The 26,779-nt window shown below is 57.4% G+C and overlaps 1 protein-coding gene across 6 annotated transcripts in view; it reads left to right on the plus strand.

Moving 5' to 3' along the window:
* Positions 1 to 26,779, plus strand: part of CSMD2 (CUB and Sushi multiple domains 2) — a 494,027-nt gene continuing 467,248 nt past the window's right edge. For 5 of the 6 annotated variants that reach the window (XM_072723908.1, XM_072723910.1, XM_072723913.1 and 2 more), the window contains exon 1: positions 115 to 354. In XM_072723908.1, the coding sequence (XP_072580009.1) occupies positions 216 to 354 (139 nt within the window). In that variant the 5' untranslated portion in view covers positions 115 to 215. Of the gene's footprint in view, positions 355 to 26,779 lie in introns of all 6 variants that reach the window. The other variant, XM_072723914.1, reaches the window with a different exon arrangement.

A 26,779-nucleotide genomic window follows, 5' to 3' on the forward strand; every position in this document is an offset into this window, starting at 1 on the left:
CCGGCGCGAACCCCGCGAAGCGGGATTGGAGCGAGTCATTTCCGAGAGCGCGGCGCGCCTCTCCCCGGCCGGCGGACACTTGGTTCATTCCAGCCGCAGCAGCTCGGGGCTCCCGCGGACCCGGGCTCCGCTCCCGAGCACCGGCGCTCCCCAGCTCTCCTGACCTCCTTTCTCCTCGGCGGCGAGCGGAGCCTCCCCCGCGCCCCGGCCGCGCCATGCCGCGCTCGCGGGCTCGGGAGCTGGGGCGCTGCGGCGGCCGCCCCGCGGGGATGTGGGCGCCCCCGCCGCCGCCCCCGCCGCCGCCGCTGCTGCTGCTGCTGGGCTGGGGGCTGCTCGGAGCCTCGGCCGCCGCGGGTGAGTCCCCGCCGCGCCCCGCCCGCGCCCCCCGCGCGCCTCCGCCCGCGCCCCCCGCGCCCTCGCCGCCCCCCCTGCCCCAGCCGCAACTTGGCCGGATCCGGGCGCCGCGGGGGCCTGCGAGACACGCGGCCCTGCCCGCGGCCGGGGGCGCCGGGCCGTGGCTCCGGCCCCCACCCCCCCCGCGGGTGCCAGGCTTTTCCGCGGTAAACTTTCCTGGAGCCCCCCCTCCCCCGCCGCCTCCCATTCGGGGGGCGCCCGGCCTGGGGGCGCAGAGCCGCGGCGCACCCCCACCCCCAGTGTCCGCGGCGGCGGGGTCGGCCCTCCGTGCCCGCGCCCATCTGCTCGCGGAGGGAGCCCGCGCCCCGGCCCCTCCCCGCGCGCCCCCTCTGCAGGGCGCGGGGCCCGAAGGGGGGTCAAGGGGGGCAGGCGCCCTGCTGGGGGGCCATGGGGGACACACGGCCTCGGGGATGGGGGGGTGGCCCACGGCCTGCGGAGGGTCGGGGGGGCGCACGGCCTGCGGGGGGCCAGTGGGGCGCACGCCCTGGGGGGGTCAGGAGCGTGCGCCCTGCGGGGAGTCAAGGGGGGCGCGCGCCCTGGGGTGGCCAGGGGGACGCACGCCCTGCTGGGGAGTCAGGGGGGCGCACGCCCTGCTAGGGGGGCTGGGGGGCGCACGGCCTGAGAGGAGTCAGGGGGGCGCAGGGCCTGCGAGGAGTCAGGGGGGCGCACGCCCTGAGGTGGCCAGGGGGGCGCACGCCTTGCTGGGGGGTCAGGGGAGCGCACAGCCTGCGGGGGGGCCAGGGGATTGTGCGCCCTGGGGGTGCCAGGGAGACGCACGCCCTGGAGGGGGTCAGGGGGACGCGCGCCTTGCGGGGGTCGGTGGGGGGGTGGGGGGGCGGGGGCCTGGCGCCCTTTCCCGCGCCCTGCTGCAGCGGGTGCGGCGGGACCTGCTCCCCAGACCGAGCCGGGAGGGGGGCGCCCCGGAACTTGGCGGCGGGCGGCTGCAGCCCGCGGACCGGGACGCGGGGACCCAGGCCCGGTGGGGGCCGCTGGCCGCGCCGGTGCCCTTCCTCGCTCCCGCGGCGCCCCTCTCAAGCTCAGCCCAGCCGCCGCCTGGAAAGTTCCGCCGCCCGGTGGGGACGGGTCCAACAGGCGACGCCTGGGGCTGCATTTCCCTTCTACCGGGAGGCTGACACTGGGTGGGGGGGGGGGCGGGGGAGAAAACCCCAAACACCTGCTGCCAAGCCTGGACACTCCGGGCTGGATCCGTGGAGGGGGTGGTTATGTTTTGTATTTTTTTGTTTTTTAAACCACGGACTGGAGCTCTGGAGGCTTGGCCTCTGCCACTACACGCCCCCGGGCGCCCTTCTTGGAAAGCGCACCCCTTCCCAGAGCCTGGCCGCCCTCTGTGGGTGCCAGCCTGCTGTGAGCCGAGCCCCGCAGACCTGGGCCGGCTCCCTGGCGGGGACGTGGGCGCTGCGGAGCGGGGAGGGCACCCCAGCCAGCCTCCGTTCCCATCCCGACTTGACAGGACTTTCTTGGTTCTCCTAAGAATCATAGCCGCCGACACCCAGAGAGGGGCGCCCGCAGCTCGCTGGCCTCGGAGCGTTGGCCTCGCGCACACCCACACCCACTGGGTGGCTGCGCTGCTCGACACCAGTCGCAGGTCACCCAGACTTGCCGCCCCGGGCGGTGGGGGGATGGCAGGTGGGACGGGGACCGTCAGGGCTCCACCCGGTCGTCCAGGTGTGGCCCGTGCTCTGGCTCAGCCCATACAGACCAGCTGTGCTGTGACCCAGCTGTTTTTCGGGCTAGATCTGTCCCTCTGTCCCCTGGGCACGTCATGCCCCCGGGGAATGAAAAAGACCGGCTCACCGGAGCTTGCACACTGCTGGGCGGAGCTGGAATCCTGCCCTGTAGACGTCCACTGGCCTCAAGCTCTGTGGTCAGTGGAGCAGTTGGCTGCGGCGGTGGGGGGGCCGTGAATGTTGTGGGGGAGGGGGCGCGGGGCTCCCCGGCTCGGCTTCCAGGGCTTGGCCTTTTAAGCCTTTCCCACATGTAGATGTGCCGCTTGGCCTTGCAAGTGGCAGAGGTTTGGAAATGGACTTGGTGACAGATGACCGTGGGGTTCAGCACTCTAGACAGAGGCACGTTCATTTTGTGTTCTCTTTACACGGTTGACTTTAAAAGACGCTCAGGGCCGTGCTGTTTCCCCTCCTTGGACCAGTGATGACAGAATAAGAGGAAGAAGGGATGGGGAAGGGGGAGCTTCCTCACCGCCCTTTCCCTGGGACCCCAACCCTTCCGTGTGGGCCCCGCCTCCCACCTGCCCCTGGCTCTGGCCTCCACAGACACTTCCCATCAGTCACCTCCTCTACTAACGGTGACTCAGTCTGTCTCCCTCCTTCTGGGTCCCCTTGGCTACAAACAGCCTCCTCTTCACTCTAAAACCAGCCGAATGGCCTTGACCTTTCAGCCACCGCCCCTCTGTTTGCCTTTACAAGCTTCTTCCAAAGGGCCCTCTACTCACTTGCTCCTGGTGGCTCCCTGCAGGCGGCCTTCTGTCCCCAGGACTGGATCTCTCTAGGAAGGATCCCTAGGGACCGTCCTGATTGTCGAGTTTGTGTCTACCTTCCTCTCCCTCTCTGCGACTTGGAACCACTTGGGGTTGCCCCTTTCCCAAAGTCTCCCTCGGGCCTCGGGATGCTGTGCTTTGCTGGTTTCTCTCCTACCTCTTGGCTGTTCCTTCCCAGCCTCTGGTAGTAGCACTTCTTCCCCTCCTGCAGCCTCCTATTCCTCGTGGCTTTCCTCACTTCCTGTCACCACTTAGTGGGTGAGCTCATCCGGGCCCATCCCTTCCACCACCACATTCTGAAGCTTCCAGACAGATGTCTTCTGCCAAGACGCTTCTCCTGATATATCTATTGGCTCCCCTAGACAGCCCGTATATCCAGCGGATTCTTGGATATCTTCACCTAGATGGTTCCCTTCCAAAGCAAACTCATTAGCTCCTTTCCTGAGCTCCAGTATTCCCCGTGTAGGCTGGTGGTTCCCCCAGTTACCCAGCCCAGAAGCCTTCACATCACGCCTTCAATGCTTCCCTGTCGGGGGGCCGTCCAGCGCGTGCCCTCCATGGTTATGACACATCGCCACTCTTCTCAGGGTTCAGAGGCACGGGCGGCACTGGTGTGCCTCCGCGTGCTTACTGGGTAATGCAAAATTAAAAGCAATATCGACCTGTAGATATAAGGAATTCCAGCAAAGTTCTGATGTTTCCTGTGCTAACCATGTCATTGCTTTTTTTTTTTTTAAAGAAATCAAATACCAAATTATGACTTGTTTTTAATTCTTCCTGCTTTGCTTGCTCCCGAAGTGCTTGTTTCTAGAAGTCTCTTGCAGACCAGAGCACTGACCGAACCGGGGGTTCCATTACGGGACTAATTGGATTATATTTAAGGGATTTATTTCTTTGCCTCACGTGCTGAACTGTGAACTTCCTGAAGACAGGGACAGTGCGACTGTATGTCTCCAGGTATCCCCAGCACCCGGCTCAGGACCTAGCATAGAATTAGGCCCTGATGGTTGGTTGTTAAATTGGCGAATGGTTTTTAAACGTATATATTTTATTCTTGGGTGGTTTTCCAGGGGCAGATAAGGCCGAATGAAGAGTTTTAGCAGTCAGGACAGCCAGAGGCAACAAACACGCCTGGTCCCCGGTTGCTCCCCCCCAGAAGTAAATGTCACAGATGGGTAGGATGGCTCCTCAGCTTTCAGAACCGATGCACAAGCTCCTAGATACAGCTCTTCCCCACGCCCCCAAAGGAAAGGTATTTAAGCGCCTGGTCACCAGTGTATGATTTGAATTTTCATTTGCAATCGAGCTGCAAGCTTATGGTTTTCAAGAAAGAAGCTGACCAACGCTGACGGTGTTGGCCATGTCTCGGGCTGGCAGGTGAGGCTGGAATCGTGTGCAAGGGGAAGGGACAACCAGATCGCGGGATCTTAGATGGCAGGATTTGGGTTTGTCCAGAAGAGTCCAGCAGGTGGCTTGGGCAGCACCACCTTGACGCGTGCACGTGACCCGCTTCCGCCTCCTCATCGTTTTCCTGCCAGCAGGGTTGAGGGAGTCGGACTGCCCAGCAGAGCCAGATGTTCCTTGTGGAGAACTGGTCCATCTGCAGACCCCTCTGAGGCTCCGGTTCCTCACTTGGACAAGGGGCAAGTCATTCCTGTGTCGGGGGAAAGACTAGAATCGGAGCTGCACCCGACGGCCCAGCCACTGTGCCCTTGTAGTGGGAGCTGGGGCTGCAGCAGGACCCCTGAGGGTAGAGGACTCGGCCCCCCAGGTGCCCCCGAGGCACCCAGGGGAGTGACACGAATGGCCGGTGGGGTCACTGAGTCCCCACCATGTGCCGGCACCATCCCAAGCCCTTGGTCCTATTAACCATTATCCTCCCCATTTTGTACAGGAAGAATTAGGCTCCAGGAAGCTACGTAAGCGGACACACAAGTCGATGGCCAAGGCAGGGCTCGAGCCAGTTTGTCCAACTCTAAATCCTTTACTTGTAACCGCACTGTCGTCTGACTTCTAAGGGGACCCGGCTGATGTCACGCCCTGGGAATCCTCTGCCCAGGCTGCCTGCCCTCCCCACCCCCGGGCTGCTCCCCCTCCAAGTGATGCTGCACTGCTGTTGGTCCTTGAGCCCCGGACCCCAGACTTCAGCGCCTCAAGCGACCGTGCTCTGTGCATCCTCGCTCTGCTGGTCCCAAACACCCGTCCCGACCGAGTGCCCCAGTAGGCTCTCCTGCCGGTCCCCTGAGCTGCTTCAAGAGACTTTTCTCTCTGTTCTTCCCTTTGAAAGTGCCCCCCTAAGTACCTGTCCCAACCCTGTCAACCCCTTCACTCCCCTTTGCACAGGGGGGAAGGGGGAGGGTCTTCTTGCCCCCCCCCCCTGCAGGTTGCACAACGTCTCCCTGGGGAGTGGCCCCTTGAGAGCCCGGTATGGCCTCCCAACCTCTCCCCGCCACCTGCTGCGGAGATGTTCCACAACAACGGGGAAACATCTGGGTGAACCTGAACGTGGGGGGTTATTCCAGAGTCCTTGGGTTCACCGGCTTCGACCAGAAGACCCTGGCTCTCCCGTGGCCCCACAGAAAGCCCAGGGTAGTAGGCTCTGCAAAAATGTGCAGTTTTCTCAGCTTGAAAACGGTGATGAGGTTCTTCGAGCTCCTTCCTGGCTCTTGGAAGTTAAGGGAGACAAAGGCGACTCATTGGGTTTCTTTCCGGGCTCTTGAGAGCTCGGTCCCCTGGACTGTCTTTGCATAGGCCCCCTTTAAAGATGACATCCTGGCCTTTTCCCTCCGCTCCCACTCACCTACACGTTTAACTGTTAGATGTTTGGGGGAGACCCTTTGGCTTTTCCCAGGTGGCTTCAGGTCGCCTGAAGAATGGTCTCACCCTGTGTGCGACCACGGATGAGAGCTTTGACAAAGCAGGGCACGGGAGGGAGGGAACATAAGGGAAGACCGTGGCTTGGGATTGAAGAAATGGAATCGTTTGAGATGGACTCAGACTAAGTAGGAAGGAGTGAGCTGGGGTAGGATCAGGAGCCTCTGGGGGGTATTGGGATGGGATAGATCGATGGATTGGGGTGGTGGAATGGAAGGGAATAGGGTTGAGTGAAATACAATGGTTGGGGTGGGATTGAGAGGGCGGGAGATAGAGCGTTCCCTGGGATCGACTGGTGAGATGGGGTGGGAATGAGTCAGAATGGATTGGGGTGGAATGGGGTGGGACAGGATGGGTGGAGTTTGGGTGGGGTGAAATGGGAAAGTTGGGGTTTGGTGGAGTGGGGGTGAATGTGTGCTGGTGGGATGGGGTGAGGTGGGGCTGAGTTGGAACATGTTGGGACAGTTTGAGTTGGGTGGATGCATGGGATACTGGGACATTCGAGGTTTACAGGCAATCATGGCAGGAGCCCCGTGCAGCCCAGTGCGGGAGGAGGGCACCGTGTCCTCCCTAAGTGGGTGGGGTGGCTGTACCCACAACAGACGACCTCCTCAGTGGCTCAGGGCTTCATCTCCATGGCACCCCTCTTCTGAGGTGTCTCCCCACTGGGAACTGCCTTTTACTCCCCACCTACTTTGTTTCTGTAAAACGTCAGGACGTTTATAAACTGAACCGATGTCTATGAGGATGCCCATCCTACTCTTGGAAGTCTTGACTATAAGGAACTTCTATGATGCCAGAAATAAGGTATATATGGTCAAATTACTGACAGCATCAAGATAACCCTTAGGAATTCATTTGAGCATCTCCCCCGGGGTCTGGAGCCAAGCACAGGGGTCCCGCATCGCACAATTAGCCAATTTCTAATTTTTTAAAAAAAAAATTTTTTTAATTTTTATTTACTTATGATAGTCACAGAGAGAGAGAGAGAGGCAGAGACACAGGCAGAGGGAGAAGCAGGCTCCATGCACCGGGAGCCCGATGTGGGATTCAATCCTGGGCCTCCAGGATCGCGCCCTGGGCCAAAGGCAAGCGCCAAACCGCTGCGCCACCCAGGGATCCCCGCCAATTTCTAATTTATACTCAATTAAGTGCAATTATAATCCAGGGACCTCAAAACTCGATGTGTCCACCTTCTGGGTTCTCAGGCTGGAAATCACCTAAATTCCATTACGAAGCAGCCACATCTATTGAATGGAAAGCGAGTGAATGTGACGGATTCGGGTTGAAAGGGAGGGAGAGGAGACCTTGGAAAGGCTCCCGGGGGCTTCTGTGGGATGCGCAGGTGTGGGAGGGAGGACTCAGCCGCGGGCAGGGGGGCTGCTGGGCGCCCCCGCTCTCGCCTACACCTGCTGACCCTCGCCGGCTCCTCCCCGTGGCTTCTGGGACGGGGGTTGAGTGTGGAGAGAGGCCGAGAGATTGGGTGAGGCTTGTGTGGGCTTCCGGCACGTTCCTTGGCAATGGGAAGGAGGTGAGACTGTGGGATGATTCATTTTCAGTCCCCGAGAAAGAGTCCCAAGCCTGAAAACAGCTCCTCCTGGCGGGGCCCCGGGGGCCCTGCCCTGCTGGCCCTTGTCATCCGAGCAGCCCCAGGCGGGCTGACCCCACAGGGACAGGGATGTTCCCCTGTGTGATGCGGGCCTTGACGTCTGGCGTGGGGGGCAGGCGACGAGTCGCCTCTGCAACCTCCGTGAGCGTGAGCATTTCCTCTTCCTTACCTGTTGCATCCTGTTGCCCGCCGGGGCTACGTCCTGCTGGACTCAGAAGCTTTTGAGTGAACAAAACAAACGACAAGGGCCTAGAGATTCCAGGGCGGGCCACCAGGCTCAGCCGCGTCCAGTGGGAGGCCCTGTGCGGTGGCCCGGCTGGCTCGGCTCTCCAGGGGCGCAGAGCCCGCTGTCCCTGGAGGCCACCCGCGTCCGGAGGGGGTGCGTGGAGAAGGCTGGGTTTGCTGGGCGGCCTGGCCTCTTCGGCCACAGTCCGATAGCCTGCGTGGCTGCTCAGGGGAAGTCGGCAGGGAGGGCACGAGCGGTCATCCTGAGACCGCCTGTTGGTTGCCCAGGCCTCTCCCTCACTAGCACATTCATCCGGGGGACAAGCTCTGCATTGAGGCCTTTTAACTCTAGCGAGATGAACATTCCTTCTGTTCCAGGGCCCCCGGGACTCACATCTCCTCTGACATTTTGTTCCAGGGAACACGGAAAGAGGAAAATGTTAGAGACGGAGCTTTCCCGAGTCACGTGGAAAAACACAGGTGTTTTTAATTTGGTGCCTTCTTTTTTTTTTTTAATTTAAATTCAACCTGCCAATGTTTTATTGGCCTTTTTGTTTGCTTTGAGCTCAGGTGCACAGCATTGAATTGATCCCACCCCTCAGACCACGATACCCTGGGCTCCTCGGTCAGTGCAAGGCTCCTCTCTGGTTTCATTTTACATGTTTTCGTCCCCTTTATCTTCAATCCCAAAGCATGACTGCATCCCTCCGTCCGCGCCCACTCTGCCGGGGCTGATAGACGTCCTAAATATGCCCGGATCCTTATAATACTTATAGGGCTGTTTGTGCGTGTGATTCACTTTTTATTTACATAGATGATGGGGAGCTACACGTTTCGTGCAGTTTCTTCCTGACTCAACGCTGCATTTGAAAGATCTGGCCCCGCTCCTGTTTGTCTGGTTTGTGGTTTCTCGTGACGGTGCTGTCCAGAGTGTCGCATCCATCACATTCCAGGGAATCCCGCCCCTAACACCCCCCCCCCCACCCGGGGAGAGACTCCTGGCGCCGCTCCAGCTCCTGGCCACATGTGAAACTCTGAAGAACACCCTCATTCATGCTTTTGGGGCCCTGCGTGAGAGTGACAGGGGGCTCACCTAAAAGGGGGAATTAGGATCCTTAAGTTAATAGGTTAATTTTCTGTGTTCTGCTGTGGTGTTTTCCCGAAAGGCAGAGTCAGGGCCCAGGTCCCCCAAGAGCATACGAGGGTTTCCATCTCCCCATGTCATCACCAGTACCTGGTATTATCCATCTTTCTAATCTTCGCCATTCTTGAGATTCAAGTGCAATCTCATTGTTTTCATTTGCATTTCTCTGATTCCTGGTCAGTTCGGGGCGGGGGAGGGGTCCTTTATATGCTTGTTAGGAGTCTGAGCTTCTCTCTTTGCAAATTTTCTATTATCCTTTGCCTGCCTTTAAATAGAGCTTCTTGTGTTGATTTAGGACCACTTCTGGTCAACCTGCAGAAGCTCTCTCTACAGTCCAGGTCTTATTACCCGCTGTCGACTTTAGAGCTTACAAGTAACTTCTCCCAGTCTTTCATCCATCTGTGTTGTTTATGGCGTTTTTCTTTGGACGGAAACACTTCAGGTTATTTGGTCGGATCTATCAGTGGTTTTTTTGTTTTTTGTTTTTTTTTTTTAAAGATTTATTTATTTATTTATTTATTTATGATAGAGAGAGAGAGAGAGAGGCAGAGACACAGGCGGAGGGAGAAGCAGGCTCCATGCAGGGAGCCCTATGCGGGACTCGATCCTGGGACTCCAGGATCATGCCCTGGGCCAAAGGCAGGCGCCAGACCCCTGAGCCACCCAGGGATCCCCAGATCTATCAGTGTTTTGCGGAAAGGCAGATGTTGAGACACGTGGGGACGCTGGTGAGCCGGGGCAATGCCGGTTCCCAGGCGCCCCCCCACCAGGTCCACACGCTCCTAGGACCTGCTCTCTGTATGGAAGGCTCTGAGCATTTCCAGAGCCTTCCTGTCCATACGGGGCTCCTGGATCTTGCAAAAGGTCCATTTTCTGGCTCAAAGCCCTGTGCTTTCTGAAGGTGTCAGCTAAAGTAGGATTTACTGAATGCCTTCCACGCTTAGAGGGTGTGAGGGTTTCCTGGGCGCTTCAGCGAGGTGCTAGAGGGTCTGCTGCACCCGAGCTCTTGGATGCTCTGGGCACGTAGGCAAACTTCACGAATGAGCCTACAAAAGAGAGGCTACGACAAACATGCTCATAGCCACATTTATTCAGTTTCCAAAAAGTGGAAGCAACCCAAAGGTCTGTCAGCAGATAAGTGGATAAACCGGATGTGGTATAGACTCACTCAGTGGAATATTATTCAGCCTCAAAAAGCAAGGAAATTGCAGGACGCCTGGGTGGCTCAGTGGTTAAGCACCTGCCTTCAGCCCAGGGTGTGACCCCAGGGTCCCGGGATCGAGTCCCGCGTCGGCTCCCTGCATGGAGCCTGCTTCTCCCTCTGCCTGTGTCTCTGCCTCTCTCTCTGGGTCTCTCATGAATAAATAAATAAAATATTTAAGAAAAAAAGCAAGGAGATTGTATTCGCTGCAGCATGAATGGCCCTTAAAGACATTACACGAAGTGAAGTCAGCCTGTCACAGAAGGACCAATACTGCAGGATTCCACTTGGACGAGGTACAGAGTTAGTCTGTAGAGACGGAACGTCGGAGGGGGGTTGTGGGGCCGAGGGGGCTGGGAGAGTGTTTAGTGGGTACAGAGTTTCGGGTTTGCGAGATGAGGGGTCCTGGAGGAGGTGCAGGGATGCCACCAGCTGTGCCCCAAGGGGGTCAACATGGTAACCGCTCTGCTACATGCATTTTGCCAGAGGTAGACAAAACACTGGGGCCGGGAGGGCTCCTGGAGCAGGTCGTGCAGGGTGGAGGGCGAGGAGCAGGTGAAGAGGCTCCGGGGACACACGGCCTGGGCGCCCCGAGAGCTCTTGGTGGAGGGGAGCAAGGCGTGGAGTCTGAAAGAGGTTCCGTGTGTACCCCACCCTGCCCATTTCCCACCTTCCCAGAGGCCGGGAGTCCCTGAACCCTGGGCTGCTAATCCCGCCTCCGTGACAGCAGCACCTCGTGTCCACTCACACATCCGCTGGCCGTTTCACTCCTGCGGCCTCCCCCTCTCCCCCAGGGGTGAGCGCAGGTCCCTGGGTGCCCCGGATCTGGGGCAGGCAGCCGGGGGGGGGGCGGGGGCCTGTGCAGAGGCTGCAAGCGGCCAGTTGCGCGGGGGCCCTGGTTTGCCTTCGGCTCCAGCGGCACCACTGTCTGTGTCCTTTTGGGAACTTTGGGCCCCAGGGGGAGAGCTGGGTGTCCTCTCCCTAAAACTGGTGCTCCTGGAAGTCAGCGGTTTGCTGTTGAGGACGGTGGAGGGAGGTGGGGCTCCTCGCCCAGACCTCACGGCTGGTCTGATTCCGGCCTGATGGGGCAGCAGGTTTAGTCCCTGCAGAGAGTCCCGGGCCCTCCCTCCCTCCCTCCCCGGGTCCTCTGTGCTAGAGCCGCAGGTGCAGCCTGCACCCCTACGAGTTCCGATGATGATGATGATCATGATGATGATGCATTTGAGGTCCCTCTGCAAACTTCTCAGGCAAACAGCTCCCCAGGTCTTAGGCCTTCAATCACCCAGGCCTGCTCATCTTGCTATGCCCCGGCTCTTGAGGGGCGCCCGGGATCCAGCAGAGGAAGCCAGGAACTGAGGCTGTTATAGGAATTCTGGTCCCTTAGCCCCAAGGTCCTTGGTCCCACTGCACTGAGGGATGAAGGGGTGACCCGATGAAGAGTGGTGGGCAGCTGTGAGCGATCCCGAGAGTAAAGGGGGCCCCGATGGGGTTGCCCTCGGGGTTTCTAAGTGCAGGGGTTTTTGTGAGCCCTTTGGCAGAACTACCCTGAGTGTGGGCCTCCCGTGCGCGGGCTGCTAAGATGTGCTAGTCGGGGCTTTGGGCCTGCACCTGTCTGCCCACTGGGTCATTGTTCACGTGTTGATGGTCTTTTGGGCTGATGTTTGGACACTAAGGCCCTCTGCTGAGCTAGGGCTGCCCCCCAACCCCCTGACCCCCCCGGGGGACCCCCATCCCGCTCCTGCCAGGACGGTGAGAGGGCTGGGACCTGGATTCCTTGGCCCCACTCTGGGTGCTTCCTCCAGAAGCCCAGCCTCCCCACTGGGCCCTGACCCCACCCACTGACCCTGCCTTAGCCTGCCTACGGGCCAAGAGGGACCCGTGTTTTATGGGTAATTGTTTTGTCTCGGGATGTTTTGCAAAGGTCACTTTTGCAGGAGTTGCAGGAAAGAATGCTAGTGCGGATTTGTCTTAGCTGCCCGGTTCGTCATCTCCTGGTTGGGGGACTCTGGCCCCCACTGCCTGAGCACTTGTCCATCAAGTCCCAGGGCTGCTCCCAGCCCCGCCCCCACAGGTAGCCGGGTTCCTGCTGTGGGATTAGAGGAGGCAGGAAGCCCTGCAGCAGGTATTTCCCTCCCCAAACTGCTCAACCCACTGAACAAAGAGCCTGTGGGTGAGGGTTGGCCTGGCAGCCTGGAGCTCCTGAGCCAAGCAGCCTTCTCCCCCGCCCCTCCGCACCCCGGTTTGTCAGGTGAGAAGCCAGGGCGGTCAGGGGAGGCTTATCCTCCACTCCCTCTGTGTACTAATTCCCATTATTCCAGATTTAATACTCACCAAAGGGCAGACGCAAAGCGCCGAGATGCCATTTTGCTCAGGCCTTGGTGGGAGGCCGCTGGCAGTTCAGAGAGCAGGGCCGTGGGCAGGTCACCGGTGGGGGCAGCGCCCGGGGCGGGGCTGGGGTTTGGGTGCAGTCACGGTGGGCTTCTGGAGGAAGTGCTGAGTGGGGCCACGCAGTCCAGGTCCCAGCCCTCTCGGCTTCCTGGCTGGGGCTGGACTCCGTCCTCAGGGAGGCGGCCCTGGCTCAGCCGAGCGACTCTTGGAGCCTCCGCCATCCCCGTGAGGGGCCCGGAACTCAGCACGGAGACCGAGGCCAAGGGCCAGTAAACGAAGACTCTGGGAGGCCCGGGGAGGCGTTCGTTTGTGGGGTCAGGACCATTAAATCAGCCCTGGGAGGAGACTGGCTCATGATCAGGGGAGCCTGGGGAGCAGCAGGCCCTTGGTGTCCCGGGTGTGGTCCAAGGCCCGGCCAGGAAGCTTCTGAGATGTGCAGCCTCTTAGGCCTTGCCGTCCACCTACGGCATCGGGAGCGCCTTTTAATGAGATCCAGGTGATTCCTGAGCCCGAGATGCTGAGAAGCTCTAGGGGACACGCTTTCTCAGTGCGGACTTTGGAGGAAGTCCAGCACCGCAGCCCTGGCGCTCCTCGGGCCTCGGTGCCTTTGCATTCGGAAGAGGAGGCAAAGCCTGACCCCCGGGGATGCCTGCATGCGCCTTCATCTGCAAAAGGGACCTGGCTCTGGGCACACAGCCCTCCTGCCCCGTGCCCCCCGAAGTCCACGCCCCACAGGCCCCGTTTGGGTTGCTTTACTGGCCCTCCAGTGCCCCCAGCCCCAAGGGCAGCGCCTGGAGCACCGCAGACGCTCAGTCCACATTTGTCCAGCGACCGAATGCGCATCACGTGCTTATCAGAAAAAAACTAAACACCCTGGAAGCTACTTTCTATTATTTTTTTAAAAAGGTTTTTATTTATGTATTTGACGGAGAATGGGCAGTGGGGAGGGGCAGAGAGAGAGAGTAGACTCTTGCTGAGCGGGCAGCCCAACGCGGGGCTCGATTCCAGGACCCCAGGATGGTGGTTGGAGCCGAGGGCAGACGCTTCACCGACTGAGCCCCCGGGTGCCCCTGGAAGTGGCTTTTGCAGCAGCAAAGATGCAGCGAGGTCTTCGTTTCCGGGTTGCGTTGCTGCATCGGCCTAGGCAGATCCTCCAGGTGAAGGGCCGCGGGGAGGCTGCGGCCTGGCGTGGTGGCCGTTGTTGACGCGGGGCAGGGGGACGGCCTGTCTGCATCAGCCTGCGTCGCAGGAAGGTTGTGTCGCTGCTGTTGGTAGAATTGAATGGTTTCAGGGACATCTGGGCGGCTCAGTGGTTAAGCACCTGCCTTCAGCCCAGGGTGTGACCCCGGGGTCCCGGGATCGAGTCCCGAGTCGGGCTCCCTGCATAGAGCCTGCTTCTCCCTCTGCCTGTGTCTCTGCCTCTCTCACGAATAAATAAATAAAATATTTTTTTAAAAAAAGAATTAAATAGTTTTGAAAAGTGTTCACCGTTAATGCTTCGTAGTAAAAAATGAACTGCAGGGTCGTAGGATCGGGGTCGGCTAGGGTGGTGGGGACCCGCTGTGTGTCTGACACCCTCAGCGTCCCCGGGCCTCAGCCTGGGGCCCCGGAAGTTCACCTGACCCACCTTACTCCGGCCCTTCCTCTCCGTCCCACACCTGCTGCCTGGGCCACTCAGTGCACGCCCAGGGGTGGGGGGTGGGGGGATCTGTCCCGGGCTCTGTGCCCCTTTGAACCATCGGCTCCATCCGGAGTCACTGTCACCGCTGGGGCCGTCTGGCCCACGCGCTGTCCTGAGCAGCCGTGTTTCCCCCTTGTCATTGAAGGAAACCTCACGGCCGACTTGGGGGGGAGCGCCCCCGGCCCCGCGTGGCTGTCCTCGGCCTTCCTGCTCCCCACGGGCCCCTAAACGCGCTTTGCTTTCATCTTAAGCATCTAAACAACACCCTTCCCTGGCTCTTCACCCCGAGGGCTGTCACCGTCTCCCATGGGGAGGGTGTCTGCTGGCCCGTTTCTTGGCACCTGTCACCTGGGTCCCACCCGCCCCGCTTGGGCCCAGCGCGTCAGCCCACGGCGCCCCTCGGCCTCCTCCTCCCCAGGTCTCGGTGTCCGTCAGGCGCAGCTGCCCTGACCCTCCGTCTGTGCCTCCCCTGTTCGGCAGCTGACGCCCACCAGGACCCCCTCCCTGCCTGAGGTGGCTCTCACGCCCTCTGCCCGCAGCCCCCCCCCCCCCCGCCCATCCCACATCTCCTCCTCCTGTGCTGCCGTGCACACTCTACCCAGGGGTGGTGGGCCCTGCCTCGCACACGCGGGAATCCAGACCCAGCAGCACGCACCTGCGCTGACGGGCCCGCCCCTCCCCGCCCCCAGCAGCCCTGCATGCTCACCAGCCCCTGCTCCTGGGCGTCCCGCCCCTGCAAACGGCCACGCTCCCCGTGGACCGTCCTAAGCTGGACATCCAGGGATCACCTTAGATTCTCCCCGCACGGTCCGATCTTGTGGATTCCGCCTCCCACGGGGCTCCCTGGCCGCCCGCGGGACAAGGCCAGTGTGACCTCACTGAGGGCGACTGACGAGTTGCAGCCCAGGCGTGCTCGGCATGTGTCTGGCCTGGGCCATTTCCACGGGGGACAGGCACTGCCCCTGTTAGGTCTCTGCGATCCTGACAGTAGCTCCCAGACCCTCTCGGGGCTGCCTTTGAAGAGCCGTGGGGGTCCGGGAAGCCCAGGCGGGGAGCACCCACCTTGTCCGGGTCCCGCTCTGCGCCCTCCCCCCCACATCTCCCGCTCAAGCTTGCAACGAAGTGCGCGGAAGACAGGAGGGGTCAAAGGGAGAAACGGGGGTGTCAGCCTCACGACCGGGACGCTGGGGGGACGAGGTGGCTTCGGGAATGTGGCCGCTGATGGGCGAGGTCTGCTGGCCTGTGGAAGGCTCCAGGGGACAGGAGATGCCAGCCAGCCTTGGAAGCTCCTCCAAGCCCCTGTCCAGATGCAGAGACGTTACTGAGACATTGGTCCTCTGGGCTGCTTATCTCCGTGACACATTTAAATAAGAAAATAAATTGCTCATTTCTCTTTTCCCTTCCCTGTCCCCTGGAAGAGTAAACGGAGAATGAGCTTCATCCAGGTGAATTGTCAGGAAACAGGGCTGCTGTTTAAAATGCCTCCGCTCTGGGGTCAGTCCCGCTTCTCCTTGGTTGACTCCTTGATAGGAAGTGATGTCAGGTGACGGCCGGCACCGCACGTTTGCTCTGCAGACGAAGGCTCAGAACTGGGTGGAAGAGGAGCACGTGCGGGTGAGAGAGGAAGGGGGTGGCGGTGCCAAGACCCTTCCCTTCTTTCCTCTTCCTCCTGCCTTCCGCCTCTTCCTTCCTTCCTCGCAGACACTCAACCATCCACGCGTCTGTTCACCCCTGTTGTACTGAGTCCGTACTTTGTGCTGCGCCCTGTGTGGGGTTCTGGGGTTTAGCTGTGTCTCCTCACTCCACCCCTAAGCTTCCGTTCTTCCTAATGCATCATCCTCGGGGTGATCTTTTATTTTACTTTTTTTAAAAAAATATTTTATTTATTTATTTATTTATTTATTTATTTATTTAGAGCAGGGGTGAGGCGGGGGGGGGAGAGAGAATCTCAAGCAGACTCTGCTCTGAGCAGGGAGCCTGATGTAGGGTTCGATCTCCCGACCCTGAGATCGTGAGCTGAGCTGAAATCAGGAGCCAGATGCTCACCCGACGGAGCCACCCAGGTGTGCCCAGGGTGATCATTTATTTTATTTTATTTTATTTTATTTTATTTATTTATTTTTTAAATATTTTATTTATTCATCAGAGAGAGAGACAGAGAGAGAGAGAGGGAGGCAGAGACACAGGCAGAGGGAGAAGCAGACTTCATGCAGGGAGCCCGACACGGGACTCGATCCCGGGACTCCAGGATCACGCGCTGGGCTGAAGGTGGCGCTCAACCGCCGAGCCACCCAGGTGCCCCTAGGGTGGTCTTTTAAATGCCAGGAGGTGACTGTCACCGTGGAGTTTGGCCGGGCACTGGAGTGGGGTGATGGGTGCATACAGGTGGGGCGGGAGCCCAGCCTGGGGGCGTCAGGGAGGACGTCTGCGCAGACCTGGAAGGTGGAGCCCGCAGGCCGGGGGCGGTCGGCGTGGGGAAGTCAGAGAAGAGCAAAACAGGGCTCTTTCTCTGGTCGCTGTCGGTGGGACCGGCCCGGGAGGCTACCTCCCTGGGGGGGAATGAGCATCGCCTGGGTGGGATGCCTGTCCTGTTCCCATCCTGATGCCATGGGGCTGTACCCGGGCCCTGTGACGTAGGACTCAGCTGGGTTGTTCCCATTTTACAGAAATGGAAACTGAGATTTGAAGGGATGGAACAAATTGCCCGGAGCTCACACACCAGGCAAGTGTTAGAGCTGGGCCACCGCCCATCCGTGTGGCGCACGGAGTGAAGATGGGTCCACACCAACCCCCATCACAGGCTGTTCCCGTGACCGTGGCGATGACAATATCGCCTTCGGTGGGTGGGTGAAGCTCCTGCCATGAGCCCTGTGCCAGGTGTTCACAGGTGCCAGGTGTTGTGAGTCTCACAGTAGGTTTGCAGGATGGACGGTGTTGCGGTCCCCACTTTGCAGATGGCAGACCCATCCCCGGGAACGGCTCGAGGTCACACACGCCTGGCAGTCGGGCCAGCTCAGGACCGGGCCGGGGCTATGTGACCCCAGAGCTCGTGCTGGTGAGCAGAACCCTACTCGTTTCCTCTTCTGTCGTTTTGCAAGCAAATAGGGAGAGGGGGCCGCCCTCATCGGGTTGCCCCTGCATCTCCTCCCGCCCCTTTCGGGCTTTGGTTTCCTGGTCTGTGTCGAGGGGCCAGTGGTCCCTGCCTATCTTGACCGGGCACGACCTGGTGACAGACTCCCCCGGGGCTTGAAGGGCCAGTTTCAGGGAGCGGGGGAGGCACCTGCTGCTGAGCTCAGGGCTCCTGCCTCCCGAGGCCTGGCAGGTGTTCGTGCCTGACCCGGCCCTTGGGATCCGTGCTCCCTTAGACGTGTCGGGCGTGAGAGGATAAGAGCCTCTTGGAGGCTGAGGAAGTGGCCAGGCCAGGACGGGCCCTGCCTCTTACCCCAGAAGCCACGCAGCCCAAGGGAGGCGCAGCGGTAGCTCGGGGACGTGCTGACCCACGCTCGGGGAACACCGGGGGCCTGGTCACGTGGCCTGGTGAGGGGGGACAGCCTCCCCCTCCCACAGAGCTCGCTGGCCAGGGCACCTGTGGACACAGGCACACGCACACACGGTGCAAGGGATACTGGAAACCTGGCGGTCACCCTGGACCCGCTTCCCCTTTCTCTCCCTCTGCATCAAGCTGCGGGCAGCCCTGTTGGCTGCGCCTTCACCCGACATACCGATCCAGCCCCTCCTGCACCGCGGCAGGGCCCTGGGGTGGGGCCCGTGCACCCTCTGTGCTTTCCCTCCCTCCGCTCTTGCCTCCTGGGGGCCTGGAAGGGCCCAGAGCCCTCCCGCAGCTCCGCTGGCTTCGTGCATCCCCATCCCCATCCCGGGGCTTTCCTCGCCCCCCAGACCTGGCGGGGGCTCCCAGGCGACCTGGGCCACACCGGCGGCTGTGCTCGCGGAGAGTGTCGGGCTCCCGAGCGGGAGGGCCGCGTCCACAGCCCGGTGCCTGCGTCCACCTGCCCGGAGTCCCTTCCCCGCCAACGACCCGCACCTGCTGGCGTCGGGCTGCTCCGCGGCTCCTTTCCCCTGAACTGTTTCTCCTGTGTCTCCCGCTGCAGCGGCAGAGGCCATATCCTCACGGAAGGGGGACACTGTGCACGTTCAGTGCACGCGTGAAGGGGGCAGGGGCTGGGGGCCGACATGGAGCGGCAGCTGTAGTCCTGGGGGTCCTCTCGGAGGAGGTGGCATGTGGGGGCTGTGGGGGCAGCAGGCAGCTCTCAGGGGAGGGGGAGGGAGCCCGGGCCGAGCCCCTAGACCTTAGGGGGCTGTGCTGCGGGGGGTGGGTGTATGGGGGGGCGTCCTGCATGGTGCAGAGCCCCGGACAGGAGCGGAGTGAGAGGCCACCCCATGAAGGGGCCGTGAGCCTAGGCCCGGGAGCCACTCGCCCTGAGGGGATGGGGGACCTGCAAGTCACTCTGTGGGCTGGCCATGCCGTCCCCCCGGGACACAGGGAGCAGCACAGGGCGGCCTCGGGGAGGGGACACAGGTGCCCTGCCCTCCAGCAGCCCGTGCAGACACTGAATCTCTCCCCTGGCCTCGGTGCCCATCCCGACAGTGAGAACAATAGTCCCTGATTCCCGAGCTCTTTGTGGCGCTGCGGTGAGATGATGCACAGCAAGCACTCACCTAGGCCTGGCTGGTACTCAGCTCAGTTGCCAAGGCAACGAGAGGCCTGCCGAATCCAAGGGGATCAGGAACGTCGACAGAACCTTGTTCTCTAAGCTCTCGGGGCCGCGGGCGTTCTCTAGACGTGCCCTGGGTGCCCGCTGCCGAGGGGCCGTGCGTTTGCTTGGAGACCCTGCCCTCCGGGTCCTCAGAGGGCCACGCTCCCTCCTGCCTCTGGGCCTTTGCATGTGCTGAGTCCTCCGTCGGGAATTTTCCTGCCCCTCCCCACCCCCTGCCACCGCCACACGAACCGAGACTTGTCCATCATCTGCCACAAGGTTCGAGATTCATGGCTTCCCCCCTGGACCCCTGGCCTGGGTCATTCTCATAGATTTGTGTTCCTTGCTCTCGGGGAGCTTGTCTCAGGTGACAAGTGTACATCAGTTACACGTGGGTCAGAGTCACTAGTGGGTTATTGGTCTCTGTCGTGGACCTTAAGCCTCAGCAGGGTGGGCGCTGTGTGGTCTTTGGGCCGCGGACGGTCCCCAGGCAGTGGCGGGTGCTCAGTCGCTGCAGAGTGACTCAGGATATGCAGAAAGTACGTGCGCAGCCGTCGCGACCTTGCCATCCCCTGCACCGTCCCAGACGGGGCTGATGAGACTGAGGGAGGCCCTGCCCGCGAACCGCGTGGCCTTAGGAAGGATGCCAGTTCTCCTTAAATTTACAACAACAACAGAAATGATAATAAATAACACATACTCAGGGCCCCAGTCGCTCCGCTAAGTACTCTGCAGACATTACTTCATTTAATTGAAACGTCATTATTATTGAGTGAGAAAAGCAAGATGCTGAGGAGTTGTGTATAATATGATCCAATTTAAAAAAGATAAACAATGTCAAACCCCCACTATATATGTAAATGTGTATTTGGGAGCGTGTAGGTTTATGTTTGTATATGGTTTTTATGAGCGAGGATAAAAATATGGAAGGATGCGGATGAGATTGTTGATGTGGGTTATCCAGGGGTGTGCGCTGGCTGGTGGGTGGTGTGAGTAGGTGAGGGCGGCACCCGAGGGAGAGAGAGCCAAGTGAGTGGAGAAAAAGGAGAAGTAACAAGCCAAGTGACACTAAAAACCCAATATGCACAATAAGATCATACTTAGGTATTCACGCCAGGTTATATAGGAATTTGCATGTAAAAGGAAATACAAACATTGTTCCAGAGCAAACGTCCACCTGGCAGCGGGGGCGCGCCAGGGGCGCCGGGTGATGGGCGCTTCCGCGACTGCCTGTAGGGGCGTCAGTTGTTGCAGGCCTTCTGGAAAGCAGCTTGGCAATATACCCTCAACAGCCTTACAAATAGTCGTATATTTGGACTCCGTATTCTGCTTCAAAGAGCTTTACCCTGAAGAAATAAGCAGAGTTGCCATCAAGCATTCCTGCGGAAGACACATAGTGTGGTTTACAGTAGAGGGAAAATGGAAATAAATAGCCCACAAGGAGAGAGGGAACAGTTACAGCACAGAACGAGCGGCAGTAGTTAGAGCATCATGGCCACCCTGTAGACGGGGCATTCTTAGGGTCTTGGGAGGGGTCTTAGGGCCTCAGGAGTGCTCTTAGGGCATCGGGAGGACTCATGGTCTTGGGAGGACTCTTAGGGCCTCGGGAGCACTGTTAGGGTCTCAGAAGCACTGTTAGGGCCTCAAGAGCACTGTTAGGGTCTCAGAAGCACTGTTAGGGTCTTGCGAGCACTCTTAGGTCTCAGGAGGACTCTTAGGGCCTTGGGAGCACTGTTAGGGCCTTGAAAGCACTATTAGGGTCTTTGAAGCACTGTTAGGGTCTCGGGAGCACTCTTAGGGCCTCGGGAGCACTGTTAGGGCCTCAAGAGCACTGTTAGGGCCTCAAGAGCACTGTTAGGGTCTCAGAAGCACTGTTAGGGTCTTGGGAGCACTCTTAGGTCTCAGGAGGACTCTTAGGGCCTTGGGAACACCCTTAGGGCCTCAGGAGCACTGTTAGTGCCTTAAGAGCGCTGTTAGGACCTCAAGAGCACTGTTAGGGTCTCAGGAGCGCTCTTAGGGTCTTGGGAGCACTCTTAGGTGTCAGGAGGACTCTTAGGGCCTTGGGAATGCCCTTAGGGCCTTGAGAGCGCTATTAGGGTCTTGGAAGCACTGTTAGGGTCTTGGAAGCACTGTTAGGGTCTCGGGAGCACTCTTAGGATTTCGGGAGCACTCTTACGGTCTCTGTCTTATGGAGGGAAGGGGAGAGGGTGGAGAAAGTGAAGCAGGTTGGCCAGTACCGTGGCATATAAGTGGTGAGCAGGATTTGAACCCCTATGGATTGGCCAGGCCGGAAGGATTCCCACCGTGTGGGGGGCGCCTGGGTGGCTCCATCCATCAGGTATCTGACTCTCAATTTCAGCCCAGGTCAAGGTCTCAGAGTCGTGGGATCGGCCCTGCATCGGGCACTGTACTCAGCAGGGAAGATGCTGGAGATTCTCTTTACGTCTCCCTCCCTCCGTCACCCCCCCAACCCCCCAATAAATAAGTCAGTCTTTCAAGGATCCCTGCCTTATGGAGAGGATTAGGAACAGGGCGACCATCGTTCTCCAAACCCTTGCGACCCCGGTGTGGGACCTGCTGCATCGTAGCGTGTGGAAGGGCCCCTAGAAAACTCACCAGCGTGACTTCACTCTCTTTTTTGTGAAGTAAGACACCAAGAGCCTGTGGCCGGCACCCACCACCCAGTGAGCCCCCACTGTATACCGGACCTTATCCTTCCCGTCATCATTTTTTATCAGTTACAGAAGCAGGTGGGAAAATAGGTCTTTCTCTTGCTTATCTTTCTTTTTTCTTTCTTTCTTTATTATTAGTATTTTTTTCTTGCTTATCTTTCTTGATTTCTTCGTTCCGGGTTGGCTTAGAGATTGCTCTCTTGCTGGCAACTTGTGGGAATGAAAAGAGCGGAGTCTTTGGAGTCAGATCTGGGTTGACTTCTGACACTGCCTCTTCGTGGCTGTGTGGCTTCAGACAAATGACTTGGCTTCGCTGAGCCTCCGATTCCCCTCCTCCCAGACTCCCTAACTTGGAGAACTGCAGTGGGAATGAAATGAGGTGTCAAATAGAAAATGCCTAACATAGTTCCTGCCCCGTAGTCGGTGTCTATTAGACGCTCCCGACTAGAAGACACGTTCTGCGGTCACAGCCTCGCTGAGTGGCACCGGATTGTGAGCGGCTTGAGGCCAGGGCAGACCAGCCAGAGGCCGTAATAGACGTAATGTTGGCGCTTCAGCCCAGGCTGGAGTTCAGCGTGGCTGGAGGGGTTGTAAGGAAAGGAGCGTGTGTTGCTCAAGCCCAGGATGGTGCTAGGAGTTACAGGCAAGTTCTGAGTTGGTGTTTTTGCTCTTGGTACCTAGAAGTCACAGCTGATGAGAGACCAGTGGGGGAGCCTGGGCATGAAAGACAAAGGAGGGATGTGAAGTTTGGAGAAAGACTCACGTTGAGAGTGATCAGATAGGTCCTGGGTGCAAAGAGCTTAGTAGGCCTTGGGAATGTAGAGGGGTTTTCAATCACTTTTTTTTTTTTTCTTGTAAAGTCACTGGATGTTGGCTGCTTCTGTCTCTTCACCTCCAGAGGCATACCCAGTTCCACGCTATGGGGTGGGATGAAGAGGCACAGTTGGTGACTGGAAGCATGGATGGATAAATGGATGGATGAGTAGGGTGGATAGGTAGTAGACGATGGAAGGGTGGATGAGTGGGTGGGTAGTTAGATGGTATTAGGGGATGGGTAGACTGTTGTATAGGGCGGCTGGATGAATGCATGGGTGGTTAGGATGGAAGGATGGGGTTGATAGGCTGGTAAGAAGGGAGGATAGGTGGGATAGATAAGATGGGGGAAGGAACTGGATGTGTCCATGGAACGATGAGTGGAGGAATGAATGGACAGATGGACGTATTGGCTTCATAGATTATACAGAGGAAATGGGATGGTTGAATGAGAGGATGGAGGGAATGGACAATGAGTAGGTTCGTTGGATGGGTAGATTTAAGAGTGTTTGAGTAGATAAATGGATAGAAGAAAGGATCCAAGAATTCATAGATGGAAGGATGATTGGATAATGGATGGATCAAGGTTTCCATAAGTTACTGTTCAAGCAAACCCATTTGGGGGCTGGCTGGTCAAAAGTGGAAATAAAAGCTGAATGAGAGCGTAAAATATATTGGCGTCCTTAGAGGGGATAGAAGCCTGAACTGCTCTTCATCGTTCTCTTATCAATTCCCGTGATGCAGACACCAACGTAGACCACGCACATACCTCTGTAAAAATAAACTGTGTCTTTTCTAAAATGCACAGACATGGTCTTTATTGACTCTGACATGCAAATATGAGATAAGTCCACACTGGCATTTACACACACACGCGATTTGTGTTGGAGATGGCCTGTTTGTATTCTCCTGGAAACCAGATGAGACTCCTGGAAACCAGATGAGACTCAGTGGCCAACCGTCCACAGCACACCCATTTGGATGGGATGCGCCAGCAGGAAAGAAAATCAGGTGGCTCAGGGGCCCTTGCCTTGTTTAATGGATATGTTTTTGCTTTTTTAAAAAGATTTTATTTATTTATTCACGAGAGACACAGAGAGAGGCAGAGACACAGGCAGAAGGAGAAGCAGGCTCCATGCAGGGAGCCTGACTGTGGGACTTGATCCCGGGACCCTGGGGTCACGACCTGAGCGGAAGGCAGACACTCAACCGCTGAGTGGGCATCCTGGATATGGGGTTTTATTTTCCATTAAACAAGTATTTATTTTGAAAGCCACCAGTTCAATGAAACCGGTTACTTGCTCTTCATCGAAGCAACCTGAAGACAGAGCACAGAGGAAGCCTCCGAGGTGCTCAGCGGGGCCTGCATAGTCTCCAGGATGCAGTTGTCCAGATGATTGAACCTCCCTCTTCCCCTAGCCCGGCTTCTTTCTCTTGCTTTCTCTTTCTTCTTCTTTCAAGTTAATTAGTTACGACCACTTTTCAATGACTATCATGGTGATATACACTTAGGGCACCAATTCAAACAATGTAGAAGGGCCTACGGTGAATAAAGATCTTCTCCCCATTGAAGATTCACAGTCCTGCTTACTAATAGCTCCTTCTGAATTACTCTAGAAATCTTCAAAACACACAGAAATACGACACAAACTCTCTATCGCTCACGCAAATGGGATCCTTCTAGATACAGCAAATGTACTATTCCGTAACGTGCTTTTTTTTTTTTTTCTCTTGGCAATATATCTCATATGTCTTTCCGGGCAGGCCCACGGCAGTCCCCGCTTCTCCGCGGTTCTGCTTTCCCGGGTTTCAGTTACCTGCAGTCAACCCAGGCCTGGAAGCAGATGACCCACCTTCTGGGGGATGGTCGGGAGGCCAGTACTGGACTGACGCTAAGGCATGCTGAACGCCCGTGTCACTCCCTTCACTTCCTCTCATCATGCCGGCGTTTTATCATCTCACACCGTCACAAGGAGGGCGAGTCGTGTCCAATAGGATATTGTGAGAGAGAAAGACCATGCTCACATAACTTTTACTAGAGCATGCAGTCACGACCTATTTCTTATTAGTTATTGTTGTTCATCTCTTCCTGTGTCTAATAAATCAGACTTTATCACAGACGTGTACGTATGGGAGAAAAACGCATATATACAGGGTTTGGTACTATCTGTGGTCTCAGGGACCCACTGGGGGTCTTGAAATGTATCCCCTGTGGATGGACGAGGGGGGTACTATATATTGATTCACCTCATTCTTGTTATTGATCGCATAGTATTTCATAAGTTACCACAAAGGACTCCGTCCGTCCTTTATAACTGAGGCTTTTCCTCATTCTTGGCCAGCCCAGATGGTTCCACGATCACATAACCGGGTGTGTGTCTGCGGGATTTCTACTTGAGTGAATAGGCTCTAGACTGGATTAATCAATTAATTAATTAATTAGTTAATTAATTAATTTATGTTTTGCCTTAACAGGTATATGCATTTATGCTGATGAAGGTTTCATATGGCATTGATGTAAATATTCCCAACAGTATTTGAGAATTCTTGGTTTCTCTACAACTTAGAGTACACCAGGATCACTCAGGTGGTTTGTCAGAGTACAGATTTCTGGGCCCAGGAAATTCCGATTCAGGACATCTGAGGTGGAATAGATCTGGTAAAGGATTGAGAATTTGCATTTCCGACAAGTTCCAGAGTGATGCTGATGTGCTGGTCCAGGAGCCACTGCTCTGCGCCTTTCCCACAGCTTTTTAAAAATTTGCCAATCTGGTATATAACCCACATCTCGTTATTGCAATTCTTTAATCATAAATGAAATTGAACATCTTTTCATGTTTCTTAGGCATCTTTATCTCGTTTCCTGCAAACTGTCTGTTCATGTACTTTGCTCATTTTCTATGGCATTGTTCATATTTTCTCTTATTGATTTGTAAGAACTTTTTGTATATGAAAGACATAGGCTCTTTATCTGTAGCAGTATGACAAATCTTTTCCCCTGTCTGGATTTTGTCTTCAGATTTGATGATTTTTTCTTCCTTCCTTCCTTCCTTCCTTCCTTCCTTCCTTCCTTCCTTCCCTCCCTCCCTCCCTCCCTCCTTCCTACATATATATTTTCTTCATTTTTGTGCAAATATATCAGTATTTTGGCTTTCCTGTTTGTTTTATACTTAGAGGAAGGTCTTTCTAACCATTCTGAGATTGTATGAACATTAACACTGAGCATGTCTTAACGCTTGTTTTTTTACTTAAAATCTAAAATGGGGCAACTTAATGAAAAAAATACAATAAAATGGGTCACGATGTCAGTATGGCAATGTCGTAATTACTTAATTGAAAATGAAAATGTGGAGTCTTCATATTTCTGAATTAACCTAAAGGGATCTTTTCAGCCGCTTCATCCCTTGGGCCTGTAAGAGAGAAAAGAAACTCCCCCTTGATGGTTTCCTCTTCTTCAGGCTATCGCTGTGATGAGTTGAGATTAAAAAAAAAAGAGAGAGAGAGAGAGAGTTTGAAGTCTGAGGGCAAAGTATGAAGGCTTTTTTTCTTTTTTTCAGTTGAATGGATATTTCTAAAGTGAGGGAGGTACACAAAGAAGCATGGAGGCTGCAAACTCAACACAGCACAGCAAACAAAGCTCCCCCCCCCCCCCCCCCCCCCCCGCCGACCCCAGTCTGGCTGCCAGAGCTGCCCAGGCTTTCCCTTGCACACTCTCTGGGCCCACGCACGCTCGCGTCCACTGAGCCGCAGGGCTTACCGCTGCCAAAGATGGCTGGAAACGTGCGATTATGAGACACGGCCTTTTGCACAATCCCTCACAACGCAGGACAGCATCCTTGCAAGCCCCTGAGCTGGCTGTGCAGGAAGCAGAGCTGCACACAGTAGCCGTCAGGGGGCCCGTAGGCGACGCTAGACTGAACCAAGGCAGGGGCGTGCTTCACTCGCCATTCCGTCCTAGGACCTGGTGTGGAACCTGACGCTTCGGGGCTTGGCCAGTGCTTGGTGATGAAATGACGGACTTTGGGGGCAGGGAAGAGGGAGCAAGCAAGTCTGCCTGGGGAGGGACCGGGGAGGGCACAATGGGGCCCCACAGAAGACAGGTAACAGAGAGAAGCGGGTGTCACCTGTCGCTCCCCAAGGCCAGGGATGCATCCTGCAGCGTCACAGGGCCAGGCTGGGGCTGTAGGTTGTGTCGGGGGAGCGGAACGCTGAAGTCGGGGTGCGGGACAGGGTGGTGCGGGGTCTGACTGCGCCTCAGCCTCCGTGGAAGTGCGGGGGGGCTGTGGGGGACTGCCTGCATCCCAGCACAGGCCCCCCTGCCCGTCGCGCTGCCTCCTTATGTCAAGCAGGCAAACTGCCTGAAGTTCAGAAGGACCCATTGTGCCTGGAAGGGAACAGGTAGCCTGGTGGACAGGCCCCGGAGCCTGCGGGGAGGCTGTGCCTGGCAGCTGCGGACGGGGGGTTTGCACGTGTCTGCAGCCCTCCTGTGCCCACCCTTTCTGGGCTTCTGGGGGTGGACAAGCCCCTG

This window comes from Vulpes vulpes, chromosome 10 (assembly GCF_048418805.1).
Source record: "Vulpes vulpes isolate BD-2025 chromosome 10, VulVul3, whole genome shotgun sequence".
Lineage (NCBI taxonomy): Eukaryota > Metazoa > Chordata > Mammalia > Carnivora > Canidae > Vulpes > Vulpes vulpes.